The sequence below is a fragment of the Panthera uncia genome (assembly GCF_023721935.1).
Source record: "Panthera uncia isolate 11264 chromosome B2 unlocalized genomic scaffold, Puncia_PCG_1.0 HiC_scaffold_25, whole genome shotgun sequence".
Classification (NCBI taxonomy): Eukaryota; Metazoa; Chordata; class Mammalia; order Carnivora; family Felidae; genus Panthera; species Panthera uncia.
The window spans coordinates 20,007,700-20,023,648 of NW_026057581.1; the positions used below are offsets into that span (position 1 = coordinate 20,007,700).

Genomic DNA, 15,949 nt, shown 5'->3' on the forward strand with positions numbered 1-15,949 from the left:
AATAAAAACAAAAAACAAAAAACAACCCTGAAGACTGCCAGGTGCACCTAGATTAGTCAGTCGGTTAAGTGACTCTTAATTTCTGCTTAGGTCATGATCTCAGGATCCTGAGATCTATGCCCAGCATGGAGCCTGCTTAAGATTCCCTCCCTCCCTCTCTCTCTGTCTCTTCCCCCCACCCTCAGCTCCTCCCCCACACCCTGTCTCTAAAAGAAAAGAAAAGAAAAGAAGAAAAGAAAAGAAAAGAAAAGAAAAGAGAAAGAAATTTGAAGACTGCCAAACAGAAATATCTGGGAGGATTATTAAATGTTTGCAACTCATTTTCTTCACAAGTTTCATACTCTAAGAGAAATAAAGGTTGGAAACAGACTAAGCATTTCTAGTAGATTGAAAGAGAAAATTCTGTGCACGTGAGCTCGGTATGTCTCTCAGAAGTCTTAGGACCCACATGTTGTAAAGTTTAAAGGATCAAGCTAAGAATGAAGAGTAACATTTACACAGCAGTCATGTATCATTCAGTCAGTAGTGTCTCTTGTCCATGGCTAGGAGTGGAGTAAGTCTTTTAGATCCTGGCAACACTTGACGGGGCTGCAAATCCCCTGTAAAATGGCGTTTCAGTATTTCATCATGGGACAACTCCAACATCATTTGTATTTCAAGTGAATTACAATCATTTCTGATCAATGAATTCAGTGCGTCCTTCTCTCTAGGCAGTGCCCAGGGACCTCTTAATAGCAGTCCAATCCCTAAACAGTGTGACTTCCAAAGGCAAAGTTCACACTTAGAAACTAGATCTACAACTGGAAGTACTTACTGATCAATACTATTTTCTGCCATCATAATCTAGATACGTGAGCAAAGAGAAATGAGGCTGGCTTTGCTGCCACATTGAAGAACAAGGGAATCTGAGTTCTCACTAACCTTTTTATCAACTTCAGGGTCAGCAGCGGGTTTCCTTAAGCAGGCCTGGTCTCCCTGCTCTTCAGAGTCTGTGTCAGAACACTCAGAGCTTCCAGCATCATCTGAATCAGAACAAGCCTTTTCCTTAACCTGATCTTCCAGAAGTGCAGGAACCTTGAAAATATTACAAAACCATGTCATTCGAAACCACTTAGTTATCTATTGTTAAATGTGTTAAAGCCACAATTCAGATTTTTTAGCCTTGCAGATATACACTGAAAAACAACATCCTGTACTGAAGCATCGAAAACAACAGAACATCAGGGCAGAAGCTAGAAAACAGCCCATCTCGTAAGGCTCAAGAACATACCCAAATGAAGGAACTGGGGCTTTCCTGGGTGACTCAGATCAAAGACAGAACTGAGCTGGAATATCGAAAGATGTGAAATATAGATGGAAGTAAGAATTAAAAGATTTATTTGGATAATCTCACAGCTGTTTTCCTATGAATACGATTTCAAGCAACAATTTATTGTTAATCAAAAGGGAAAACAATATTTAAACAAGAGAGATTTTCTTTTCTGACATTTAGAAGTTTTAGCAGAAAGCATTTTTAAAGAACAAGAGGTTTTCTTTTTATAATAAAAAGTAAACTTTAAAAGGGAACTGTACAAAAAGGTTTCCTAGCCAGTTTTAACAAAATGTTCCTGGCCTGGAATTCATGGCACAACAGCCCTGTAACACTTGCTATATATAACACACAGTGAGTATGTGAGTTTTCCTAATTTGATTCTTCCAAAAACAAACACACATCAAATTTTCAAGAAGCAAACTATGATCCTTCACATTTAAGCCTTTAGTTAAGAACATTAAAATAACAAGAACTGCCTTTATTTACTACTGCTTAATTAGAATTAATCTGCACCATCCTGAAATGTAAAACAAAATAAAACAAGACTTTTCCAAGAAAAAACCCCTAAGGAATCCAGCGGTATAAGACTGCTAGACTCATGAGGAGATTGCTCTTCAACAGGTTATAAAGCAGTAGGAGACCAGATTCCATTGTGTTTTGTTTTTTTTTTTAAAGCTGACTGTAAAAACATTAAGAAATACATGGCTATCATCAATAATTTCACAAATGAAGACCAGGATATAAAAAATATCACTGCCTCAGCAACAACAATAGAACAATTCGGAGGCAGAATGAGAAATAAACCGTAAATTCCCAAATTTCAGTCTTAGGATTAAAAGAATGAACACAAAAAGGGCATTTCTGAAAATTCCCATGAACTTGGAAAGGATCTATACTAATATAATACCACTGTTAATTTAATTCTAGTATACATCAAGTTTTACACCCTCCAAAGGAGTATTCACGTAAGTAAACAGCAACACATGTTCTCATACCTTCTGAACTCCTGACAAATCTTTCTTCATTCCCGTAACAGTTTGGTACAGAATCTTATAACCAAAGAGACAAAAAAGAAGAGTCAACATAAACCTACGCTGTGAAGAACACACCCTGTAATATTATGGAAGAACGCTGGGAGCTGACTGGTACCTTCTGTGATTATTAAAAGGAGCCTAAAATTTATCTCCTCTTAACACACAGTTTATTCTTGGTGGGAATTATTCTTGCCCACCAAACATAAGAGACATGAGCAAACTCTGGCCCACAACCTGCCCACAACCTACCCACAGCTTGATGGTTTTTACAGATGAAACTCTGCCACCAACCTGATGACACAAAACTCTAACTCTGAATCTCAATTAAATGAAATGTATTCTGCTCCCCCAAATAACTCCATTCTTCTCTCATTAATAGGAATTGTGATTAGTAGGAATTGATTATTATTAAAGAGCGTTTAATTTCATCAATAAATACTTGGGGAAATTTTTTCTTTGTTATATAATGACCTACATAATAGCCTCCAATTTGCTTCCTGGCCTGCAAAGTCAAAAATATTTACTATCTGGCTTTTTCACAGAAAAAAAAATGTTCCAGACCTTGAAACACATATGTTAACAGACCCACTATAATAATGATTTATAGCCTAGACTTAAACAGATATCTTCAATTTTCTGCAACTATCGTCTATTGGACTCAAATGTGTCATTTTTTCACAAATGCCAGTGAACATCCTTTACATCCAATACACAGAAAGGACCTGTTAATGCAAAGGGAATTAGCCATCTCACTAGATTAGAAGCCAACAGTCAAGAGGCAGGTATGTGACAGTAGCTTCCTCTGTAAATTTGCTTGCTATATACAAATCAAGCTACTCACATTGTCTTGTTGGGCATTCATGGCCATATCCTCTTCCTTCAATTTCATCATTATATCCACATCCCTCTCATAATTTTTTACTTCGTTTAAGGTTCTAGGAATGTATGCTCGCTTAAACACCTAACACACACAGAGAAAAGTAAAACCAAAAGTGTTATTCACATGCTTCTCTCATTCACTGAGCATCCCACACCCGTCATGTCACAGAATCTATCGTCATCTACAACACTGATTTTCAGCCAGGTTCTCCGCACACACTGGTGTTTACATCTGCTGTGTGGTGTGCCAAAAGGAATTTGTTACTAACGATAAAATATGAAATGATTTGAAGTTACCCTTAAAATAACACCTCTCTCCCTTCATTTGCATTCTCAAAAGCTTTTCTGAGTGGGAAAGGAAGGAATGGAGTTGCATTAGCAAGTGCTGCCCCTGGTTATGCCTTACAAAGGAACATGTTCTTACATGGAAATATTGTCTGTCCTGTGCTATGGTGAAAAGGGTTCAGAATTGGTGACAAATATAGGGTGCCTTACAGTCATCCATCACACTAATAGCTGTGAGAACATGGATCACACTCACAAAAAATCCACTGATCTTCAAGGCTAAAACAATTTTCTTTTTTACCAGAAATATTTAAAATCTACAATGTTACTGAAATCAACATATAAATCATTTTAAAATTCACAGTCATGAACTGAAACAGGATTTTCCTTCTTGAGTCAGATGTTTCAATAGCTTCTTTAAAAATGTGCTCTATCTCAAGTATTATACTCTCTGATTTCAAACTACACTACAAAGCTATTATAATCAAGAGAGTATAGCACTAGCACAAAAACAGACACATAGATCAAGGAAACAGAATAAATAAGCCAGAAATAAACCCATGCATATAAGGTCAATGAATTTACAACAAAGGAGGTAAGAACACACAATGGGGAAAGGACAGTCTCTTCAACAAATGGTGGTGGGAAAACTGGAAGCCACATGCAAAAGAATGAAACTGGACCACTTTCTTACACCATTCACAAAAATAAACTCACAATAGAGCCAAGACCTAAATGTAGGACCCAAAACTATAAAACTCCTAAAAGAAAATAAAGGCAGTAAAGTTAAACAACAGTGTTGGCAATATTTTTTGGATCTGTCTCCTCAGACAAGGGCAACAAAAGCAAAAATATGCAAATGGGACTGCATCAAACTTAAAAAGCTTTTTCACAGCAAACAAAGCCATCAACAAAACGAAAAGGCAGTCTACCGAATGGGAGAAAATATTTACAAATGATACATCTAATAAAGGGTTAATATCTAAAATATGTAAGGAACTCCTACAACTCACCACCAACAAAAAAACAATCTGATTTAAAAAATGGGCAGAGGACCTGAACAGAGATTTTTCCAAAGACACACAGATGGCCAACTTACCCATGAAAAGATGCTCAGGATCACTTATCATCAGGGAGATACAAATCTAAACCATAATGAGATATCACCTCACACCAGTCAGAATGGCTAGTATCAAAAATAAATCAGTGTTGGCAAGGGTATAGATAAAAGAGAACCCCCATGCACTGCTGGTGGGAATGCAAACTGGTGCAGCCACTATGGAAAACTATATGGAGGTTCCTCAAAAAATTAAAAACAGACCTACCATAAAATTCAGCAATTCTTCTGAGTATATAACCAAAGAAAATAAAAATACTAATTCAAAGAGATAGATGTACCCTATGTTCACTGAAGTATTATTTACAAAAGCCAAGATAAGGGAGTAACTTAAGTGTCCATCAACAAAGAAAATGGAGTGTATGTATGTATGTATGTGGATACACATACACACACAGTAAAATAAAATTATTAGTAAAAAAAAAAAAAAAAAAAAGAATGAAATCTTGTCATTTGTGATAACATGGACAGACCTCAAGAGTATTACATCAAGTGAAATAAAAGAGACAGACAAATACTATAAGACTTCACCTATATGTGGATTCTAAAAAAAACAAAACAGAAACTGACTCATAATATAGAGAACAAGGTGGTGGTTGCCAGGTGGGGAGAGGATGAGGGGCAGAGCAAAATACGTGAAGGGGATTAAGAGGTACAAACTTCCAGTTTTAAAATAAGTCACATATAAAATACAGCATAGGGAATACGGTCAATAATATTGTAATAACTATGTATGGTGACAGATGGGAACTAGACTTATTGTGGTGACCATTTAGTAATGTATATAAATGTTGAATCACTGTGCTGTACACCTGAAAGTAATATAATACTGCACGTCAATTATTCTTCAAGTAAATAGAGTTCTCTATCTAGAAAAATTGTCTCATAGGCTGCTGAGTGGAATGATGTAGTGAAATGTATTTATATAATCTGGCTCAGTTAAATTATGCACAAGGAAAACAGTCATTTGAAAACTGCTTCTCTCTTAAAATCAAGTTTGTGACCTAGCATGCCCTTAAAACAAATAAAAAACAAAACACAAATAAAAAACAAAACACAAACAAAACTCAGTGTTTCCTAAGCCTGTGAGTAGATAATAAATCTTACCTCTTCATCCACATGATCTTGGCTGGACCTTTCTTCCTTGGTCCTTTGAGATGCTATTTCCATGGCCTTGGAAAGAAATCAGAAGTTACTTTCCTTTATATTCAACCTATAGAAGATGCATCCATTTCTCAATTTTAGTATAAACCTGCTCTAATTTTTACCAGTATCACCTCTACACTTCTGAAAGAAAAGACTCAGTGACCTCTAGTGATACAGGTTAGCTCTCTCAGTCAGACCTCACCAAAAAGGCTGCGGGAAGCTCACAAGTAACAGAATAAATCAAACTCACCTAGCCTCAGGGGATCCCCACCCCTTTCCTTAAGAGTAAAACTACTTTTCCTAATTTTTAAATGATTAGCAAAAACATTTACTAACAGAAAACTGAGACCCAAAGAATGAAAGACCTATTCTTTAATTCTTGAATAGTCAATGAAAGAAATGAAAGAGGAAAGGTGGATTGTCCTTTTGAGTATGTGTCTCTAATGCTGTGGAAGCATCAACCACCAAAGAAAGCTCTTTGAACAAACGATGACTGACACTAAGATGACAGATTTTACAAGAGTCTTCTGGTTGTAAAATTGGATTCGTTCTCTACTTAGAATATACAGGAAAGAGGAAAAAATTGTGGTACTAGGTTTTTTTGTTTTACATTCAGACACTAAAATTAGTGCTTAAGAGTTTATAAATAAAAATGATACCATTTATCCAATTAATATATGCAATTGCTTAGTATGCACCAGTACTGACTGAGGGACAGGCAATACAAGAAGAGAACTCCTGTCCCTTAACAGTTCATGGTCTAGTAAAGGGTGACAACACTAAAAAGAACTTAATAACAGAATGCAGTACAACTACTTCTATTACAGGCTCACATAATATGGGAAATACACCCGTGGAAACAATGATTTTTGCCTGATTCCTCCTGGAGAAAGCTTTTTGAACTGAGCTCTAACATTCACTAGGCAGAGCAAAATGTGCAAAGGTAGAAATGGGAAGGCATTCCAAGGAAAGGGGAGAATACAAAAAGGGTATGATAAAACCTGGAAAACTGTTTCGGGGCATATATGCCATGTATTCAGTATTCTAATATTTAGAGGCAACGAAAGTAAAAACAGATACACTGAAATCAAAAGGGTGTGACCAAGAGAGGGAAAAGGCAGCCCAAAGAATGGGAGAAAGTATCTATAAATCACAGATCTGATAAGGGGTTACTATTCAGAATATATAAAGAACTCCTGTAACTCAACAACAAAAAACAATCCAATTTAAAAATGGGCAAAAAAGTGGATGACATTTCCCCAAAGAAGATCTATAAATGGCCAACAAGCATGTGAAAAGACAGATGTTCAACATCACTAATCATCAGGGAAATGCAAATTAACAACTATAAGACACCACCTCACGCTCACCAGGATAGCTGTTCCAAAAACAGGAAAACACCAACAGGAAAACAAAACCAGAAAATGGCGAGGATGTGAGTATGTGGAGAAACTGGAATGCTTGCACAGTGTTGGGTGGCAATGTAAAATGGTATAGCCACTAAGGAAAACAGTGTTAAAATTAAAAGCAGAATTACCATATAATGCAGCAATTCCACTTTTGGGTATATGCCCAAAAGAAATAAAAGCAGGGTCTTGAAGAGGTATTTGTGCACCCGTGTTCATAGCAGCATTATTCACAACAGCTGAAAGGTAGAAGCAACTCAAGTGTCCATCCACACACGAATAGATAAACAAAATGTGCTGCATGCCACGAATGAATCTTGATGACATTACGCTAAGGGGATCAAGTCAGCCAGAAACAGAAACAAACAGCTTGATTCCACTTATGTGAGGTACCTAGAGTAGGCAACATCACAGACAGAAAGTAGGATGGGCTGTGGGAGGGAAGAAAGAGGAGTTAATGTTTAATGGGCACAGAGTTTCTATTTTGCACAAGGAGAAAAGTTCTGAGATGGACGGTGGCGGTGGCGGCACATCATTGTGCATGCACTTAAGTGACATGTACACTTAAAAATGGTTACAATGGCAAGTTTTATGCTATGTACGTTTTACCACACTTTCAAAAATTCTAGGATTCAGAAAGACCTCTGAGAAACAAGGGAAACACCAAAAGCGAACAGGTCTCTTACTAAACATTCATGAACTTTGGCAGTCTATGTAACCCTGCCCAATGCTTCATGTCAAGAAACCTGGCTTTCTCATTGGCCTTTTACTGTACTTTTGATTCCCTATCTGTGAAATCAGAAGGAAAAGGTCTCAGGAAGCTGTCAAAATGAACATATGCTAAGCAATTTGAGTCCCTAGAAGCGCCATGTAAGTGCAAATTACTATTGCCATTTTCTGCCCTTTCCCTTCCTCGCCCCATCTCACCTTTGAGAGATAAGCATCTATGTTCTCATGTGTAATGGATGGATCTGTGACAAATTCAAAGAGTTCCCGCACAGTCATCACGGCAACGCTGTGCTTCAAAAAGAAATCTGTTGGAAGGAAAATATAATGATAGCTTTATGAGGGAAAAGGTTTATTCCAACTACTTTACAGAGAAACAAAGAGATGAATAAAAATACACAATCTCCTAGCAAATGGTAATCGCTGTATCAAATGATTTAGGGCCATATCAACAGCTTAACAGTACAAAACCACTATACAAACAAGCTGGCTGGAAACTCCAATTCCCACTCACCGTTGATATTGGCACAGTCTTTTCTCAAGAACTCCAAGGCATGTGGGTGGTCATGCTCCACGGACTGGGAAACATCAATGATGTACACACCTCCGCTATGGTACCTGTGGGCCAGACACACAGGGACTTGGATGCTACTACTTTCCTGCATTCCTTGCTTAAAAAATTCTACTTTAAAAGCAAGGGAAATAACCCATAAGATGAACAAGGTGGGTAAGGATAAGAGGCCGCTTGACTAACAAGAGATGAAAACTGAGAAAATTTCCAAAGTCCTAGAAGCCTGTTAATGATCAGATGGGCAATTCTGTGACTGTGGTCACCAGAGGCAGAGAACACACCCTATACTATGACCGCATGGAAGCCAACTTTAAAACTTTAAAATTTAAAAATGACTTCTTGGATTGGGATTTTATTTTTTTAAAGGACATGAAACACCACACAGGTGGCTCCTAAAGGACAAAATGCACTCACAGCATGTTAAATTCACTGAGATCCGCGTGGACGAGTCTGGCGTCTTGATACATCCTTCTCACGAGTTGGATGACCTGCAGATACAACTCCCGAGCCTTGGATTCTGAGAGCTGGACGTTTTTCAACAGTGGCGCTGGCCTTGAATAAAAATCAAATGAACTAAGATAAAATGCCCCAGAACAAGTTTTCCTGCTTTAGACTACATTGCTACATGCACTTCTTTTCGACAACTCATCGCTGAACAATTTGGCTCATGACAGATGTACCATTTCAACACGCTGTCAAGAAACAAGTGCTCTTGCAGCCTACTATACAAAACATTTCTCAGAAACAGGGTGAACTTTGTTATTCTGAAGCATTTGGGGACTTAAAAAAGGTAGAATAAATTAACTCTATGCACTCATACAGTAAAAAAAATCCTATGAAATACTTCAAGATAAAAGGAGCTATTTAAATGGGAAATATTTATACACTGTATACTTCAAAGCACTTAAAAATACCATTCTGAGCATGTAATTATTAGGCCTTCTACGTACTCACATGTCATCTTTACCAATGAAACCCATGACAAGAACATGACTTCTTAGCAGGATAGGTTCTGGGCATGGGATCTGTGCGGTGTTTAGCCTGTGATATTCAAACAGGTAAAAGGACAAGTGAGAAGGTGACACAGCATCTAAAGCAAATTATAATGGCTACAGAAGATTAGTATCACTGTTAGGAGGCAGCGCCAGCATGTTTCAACTGTATTATTGTTTGTCATAAACTCTAGGGCCCCAGTGATTTTTAGGTGACACCATGATGCACGACAAAGAATGACACGACACTGGCAATTCAACTACTCACAGTCTCTAACACTCGGTCCCATTCCAGAGATGTTAACCTGTCAAATGTACATCTCAGAATTGATGAGATACAGCAGGTATGTCTTTTCAGCTGACTAGCTAAACAATGATTAATAAAAACAGTTGGACTCAGGGTGCCTGGCTGGCTCAGTTGGTACAGCATGCGATTCTCGATCTCAGGGTCATGAGTTTGAGCCCCATGTTGGGCACAGAGTCTACTTACAAAACAAAACAAAACAAAACAAAACAAAACAAAACAAAACAAAACACGGTTGAACTCATACCTAACATCTAGCTAGCTAACTGAACACAGGAAGATTTCAGAAGGACTTTCAAAATAAGGATTTAATACTAAAGTATCCAATGTATGTTACCTCTGTATGGCACATACAAAGTTAAAAGTTATTTGAAAGAGAAAAAAATACTTCAAATTTTTTGAAAACCTTCATCTCAGCTAGGCAAGTTGCCTTCACTTGATATAAAAGGATCAGCACAAAGAATAATACATAAACATGTCCAAAACTGGAAAGAAAGAGGAGGGGTGCCTGGGTGGCTCGGTTGGATAAGCATCCGACTTCAACTCAGGTCATGACCTCATGGTTTGTGAGTTTGAGCCCCGTGTCGGGCTCTGTGCTGATAGCTCAGAGCCTGGAGCCTGCTTCAGATTCTGTCTCTCCCTCTTTCTCTGTCCCTCCCTTGTTTAGGCTCTCTCTGTCTCTCTCTCAAAAATAAATAAACATTAAAAATTGTTTTAAAAACAACTGGATAGAAATAAGAAAAAGAAACTATAATAGAGTTTAGGACCTAGCAAAACTATCTAAACTCCAATACCTATGACAAAATAACCCATCAGTCTCAGCACCAGATTGTGTTACTTCCCTGTTTAAAATCTTGCAACAGCCACTCTGGAAAATAGTATGGAGCTTCCTCAAAAAAGTAAAAATAGAACTACCCTACGACCCAGCAATTGCACTACTAGGTATTTATCCAAAGGATTAAAAAAAAAATGATTTGAAGGGGTACACGTACTCCAATGTTTACAGCAGCACTATCAACAATAGCCAAATTATGCAAAGAGCCCAAATGTCCATGAACAGATGAATGGATAAAGATATGATATATATAAAATGGAATACTACTCAGTGATGAAAAAGAATTAAATCTCGCCATTTGCAACAACGTGGATGGAACTAGAGTGTATTATGCTAAGCGAAATAAATCAGGCAGAGGAAGACAAATATATGATTTCATTCACATGTGAAATTTCAGAAACACAACAGATAAATATAGGGGAAGGGAAGGAAAAATAAGATAAAAACAGATAAACCATAAGATTCTTAAATACAGAGAACAAACTGAGGGTTGCCGGAGGGCACTGGGTGGGTGGATGGAGCCAAATGGGCAATGGGTATTAAGGGGGGCACTTGGGGTGAGCACTGGGTGTCACATGTAAGTGATGAATCACTGATTCTACTCCTGAAACTAATACTACATTATACGTTAACTAACTTGAATTTACATAAATAAATTAGGGGTGCTTGGGTGGCTCAGTCGGTTAAGCAACTGACTTCAGCTCACATCATGATCTCATGGTTTGTGAATTCAAGCCCCACATTGGGCTCTCTGCTGTCAGCATAGAGCCTGCTTCAGATCAATCCTCTGTCTCCCTGTCTCTCTGCCTCTCCCCACTTGCGCTCTCTCTCAAAAATAAACATTAAAAAAATAAATAAATAAATAAAATAAAGTCCTGCAACAGCCCCCTATCATCCTCCGTATAAATTCTAAATGCTTTCACATGGTTACCAAGGTGCTTCAAACGACTCACCCTTGCTGAATAAATGTAAATTTTTCTATAAGGGATTCTCAAAACAGAGAAAATAAGGTAGTTTCTATTTGCCCAGAAATTGGTTTCTTTTGCATACCTCAGATCTAACACAACTGAACAGCACTATGAATCCCCACCTTTACACAGAACCACACTGGGATTTGTCAGCAAGAAGGAACTGGGGCCAGTATGCCTGGCACAGCACAGACACCCGCCCTCGAGAGTCACCTGATTAAGTTCCTCATTTCTTTTTCTGCCCAAGTTTTCACCATCTTTCTGGGGTTTCCTTTACAATAGCCATGACGAAATCTTGAACAAGAAAAACACTTGTTATTGTAATCGTTCTATTATTCTAGTTTTTATTTTTTTAGGATATAGAAATCAGGCCACTGGAAAAAGAATCTGAGCTCACTCACCTGAACTCCCCGCTTACATACTTATCCCGATCTTTGAACACCAAAATAGAAGTTTTGTAAATTTTGATTGCTCTGCTGTCTCCATTTGCTGTGCTAGCGTGGTACACATTAGCCTATTTTGCATCAAAAACAAAATAAGTTTGTATAAAATAACAAAAGTATTTTAATTTTCAACTGTTTGATTCTATCCTCAAAAGTCAAAAAAACAAAGTCAAGTGAACTGAAGTAGCATGTAGAAGAAACATCATCTTTTGAATACATCAATTAAAATATGAAACATCATACCAAAAGGTACAGTAAGTAGATTTACATATAAGATCCAATTTATAATTAAGCATGAAGCAGTTTCAAACATCTTTGCATCTCAAGTATGTGAAAAATATTTCAAGACATTCTTACATCTCATGATTTATAAACTGAATTTTACTGAGGGCTGCTTCCCATAGAATGAGTTGCTAATTTACAAATGCCATGTCTGTCTCCATATCCACGTACAAAGAAAAACTGAGAAAGAGATTTGCTTATCCACAGAAACTAGACTATGAGCCCCTCTTCCCATAGTAACTATGTGGCAAGGACTGGGGCCTGCAGTAATCTGACCACCTATGCCTACCCTGGGCACTACCTGGACTCAGTGATCCAGTACAGCAACGATAGTGAAAAGGCCGATTTATGTGCACAACTTCCTACCTAGCCATAAATATTAATAAAGCTGTTTTTACAAACACTAATTAAACTATCCTGACTTGTGCATGCTTTTTTTTTTCTTTTCTTTTAAAGGCACCATTTATTTACTACGTGCCTTAGTTTCATTTGGTATCTGAAATAAGAAAACTAACATGAAAACATTCAGGCATCCAAAGAAAAGCTCACTTCTTTTCCCGTGCTAATGCAGCCATTTATCTCTGATATGATTCCTCTAGTCAACATCTTGAATAGTATCATTCGTGTTCTAGGATCCAACACCTATAAAAATGCAAAAAATAGAAAGTTCAGAAAGATAGTATCAAGTATTTCTCATTGAAGCACCTGACCATTAATAAACTGAAGAGCTTAAATACTATGCTATTCTGGCTGACTGACAGTCTCAATTGTGGTGTTTTTATTTATTCTGATTTTTAGTAAATAAAATACGACACGAAGGCCAAAGGAACAAGAGACAAACCAACAAGTTCGTTCAGACACAGAAGTCAAAGTCTACCAAGTTCAACAGAAGCAGAAATGGACTCTAGATTGATATTAGCTAATAGAATATATAATGCAAGCTGCATAGCAGTTTCACATTTTCTAGTCACACTAAAAGCAGCAAAAAGTAGCAGGTAAAATTAATTTTGATATACTTTATTTAATGCAATCTATCTAAAACACTATCAATTTCAACATGTAATCAATACAAAAAGTTATCAGTAAGAGATTTAACATTCTTTTTTTACACCAAGTCTTCAAAATCTGGTTTATGTTTATAGCACATGTCAATCCAGACTAGCTACGTTTCAAGTGTTCAGTGGTCACTGTACTGGATTTGCAACTTTAAACTGGGGTCAGCACCCTACAGCACAGAAGTCAAATCCAGGCCACGGCTTTTTTTTCTGCAGCCTGCAAGCTAGGAATGGTCTTTACATTTTAAAAGTTGCTTAAAAAAAAAAAATTGTGAGCCACAGTGCTTGAAATATTTATTATTTAACTCCTTATTTACTATTAAAAAAAAAATTTTAACGTTTACTTTTGAGAGAGAGTTAGAGCGTGAGCAGGGGAGGGGCAGAGAGGGAGGGAGACACAGAATCTGAAGCAGGCTCCAGGCTCTAAGCTGTCAGCACAGAGCCCGATGGGGGACCCATGGACCATGAGATCATGACCTGAGTAGAAGTCGGACACATAACCAACTGAGCCACCCAGGCACCCCATTTATTTTTTATTTGAGAGAGAGAGAGCAAGAACACGCACACACACGAGTGGGTGGTTGGGGAGGGATGGGACAAGGGAGGTGAGGGAGAGAGAGAATCTCAAGCAGGATCTGCACTGAGTATGGAGCATGACCAATGTGGGCATAACCTGAGCTGAAATCAAGAGTTGGATGCTCAACCAAGCCACCCAGGCGCCCCTATTATTTAACCCTTTAAAGAAAGAGTCTGTGCACCTCTGCTATAGATGAGTAAATCAGGGAAAGGGTCTCTTTCAAAGTTAGAGCAATCAATCTTGAGTAAAAAGGATCCCAAAGTCCTCTTTAACAGAAAGCAAGGAATTTAAAGCCTGGTCTCATCCATGCCTGAACTCAACCAGCCAGATATTTACATGCAATTTCAAGGGACACTCACAGCAGCCCCTCCAGCTCCACAGAGAGAGACAGTGTGAAGTGGCCAAATCTAACTATACTTTAGGGTCTATCCTTCAGTGATGCAGCCACGGTCATACCAGAAGCCTAGGGTTAATAAAAACAAAACAACCCTGGAAAGGCTACAGGACAAAAAGCCAAACTGCAACTATGGCAACTAGAGAGGAATGAAAGGGAATTGGGCTAACGGGCCCTAACTGACATTCCCACTTCACTGCACAGGTCAGCAGAGGGAAGCGGTGCGCTGAGAATCCAGGCAGACACCTGTGTGGCTGCAAAACTGGGAGGAAGCCAAGGCAGGGGTGTAGGAGGAGCAACGTACCAAAATGGCTTAAAAACAAAATAGGGAAGAGAAACAGGAGAATGGAATAAACTTTACAAATACATATTTAAAAAGACAGCTTAAGACCAAGATATACATTGTTAATTCAAAATTAATTTTGAAAAAGGGGGGAAAAAAGGATTTCTTGCCTTTGTTATTTTAGGGTGTTTGAAAATTATGGCTGCCTCACTTCTCTCAGCTGGACTATACGCTTTGTTTCCAACCACACACACACAAAATAAATGAGAGGACAAGGAAGACACAGATCTCAGACCCACTCCTGCCCAACGACAGGTGGAATTCTTCAACTGCACAAATGGTTCTGGAGCTCAGGTTGGGTGTTACTCTGCTGGGGACTGAGGTGGCTAGTAGCAGGGGGTTCACATCTTGTATCAAGGATCTGGGGATCATAGGGGCTACTATTCCAAAATGTTTGTGCCTCTGTGTAGGGGTGAGAAGGGTGGTAGATAGCAGTAACAATGTTCTGACCCTTTTTACCACCTTCACGTCAAAAATCGGAGCCAATGCTAACTTCCAATTCACAACTCTCTACATATGGGAAAATTAGGAAAAATTTCCCCCATTCTTGAACAGAAAGAATAAAACCAGCATAATGTCTAAACCAAGTAAGGGATTTCTAGTGAAAATCTGAAGGCATTGCCCTATCCCTTCACTTTGTGACAGGTACCTTCTAATAAAGCTCACAAAATTCCTGCACATCTTGCTTAAGACAAAAGATTTCTGGACTTCCAGTAAATTCTGCATCCTCATAGAAGATGAAAACACCGCATGGTGGCCACAGAGGGGGGCATGACTCTAAGTTATCTATTATCAATAAAACAAAATGTAGACTTTTTTTTTTTTAACGTTTATTTATTTTTGAGACAGAGAGAGAGCATGAACGGGGGAGGGTCAGAGAGAGAGGGAGACACAGAATCTGAAACAGGCTCCAGGCTCTGAGCAGTCAGCACAGAGCCTGATGCAGGGCTCGAACTCACAGACCACAAGATCATGACCTGAGCCGAAGTCGGACGCTTAACCGACTGAGCCACCCAGGCGCCCCTCAAAATGTAGACTTCTAAACTCAAAACTAGAAGGAGTAATTTTAGGTAACATTAGCATTAAGCAAGAAGAATGAATGCAAACTATAATCCCAAGAGAAAAGAAGTGCTAATTTAAAATGAGAACTTAAAATGCTAACTTAAAATGAAAGCACATTTAAATTGTACCTGTTCCACAGTTGCTCTGTCTGCCTTATCTTTGATGCGATACCTAACCAAAACCAAAAAAGAATGTGACATTCAAAATTCAGAAGCCAA

General features: G+C 38.2%; 1 protein-coding gene across 1 annotated transcript in view; it reads right to left on the reverse strand.

Moving 5' to 3' along the window:
* The window catches only part of RIOK1 (RIO kinase 1), a 29,894-nt gene that overhangs the window by 6,115 nt on the left and 7,830 nt on the right, over positions 1-15,949 (reverse strand). Inside the window, exons 5-16 of the mRNA XM_049654889.1 lie at positions 15,860-15,902; positions 12,850-12,942; positions 11,977-12,089; positions 11,789-11,869; positions 9,431-9,517; positions 8,891-9,028; positions 8,420-8,523; positions 8,107-8,213; positions 5,735-5,800; positions 3,188-3,307; positions 2,308-2,361; positions 922-1,074 (exon numbers count right to left, since the gene is read on the reverse strand). Coding sequence (XP_049510846.1) covers positions 922-1,074; positions 2,308-2,361; positions 3,188-3,307; positions 5,735-5,800; positions 8,107-8,213; positions 8,420-8,523; positions 8,891-9,028; positions 9,431-9,517; positions 11,789-11,869; positions 11,977-12,089; positions 12,850-12,942; positions 15,860-15,902 — 1,159 coding nt within the window. The remainder of the gene's footprint in view (positions 1-921; positions 1,075-2,307; positions 2,362-3,187; positions 3,308-5,734; positions 5,801-8,106; positions 8,214-8,419; positions 8,524-8,890; positions 9,029-9,430; positions 9,518-11,788; positions 11,870-11,976; positions 12,090-12,849; positions 12,943-15,859; positions 15,903-15,949) is intronic.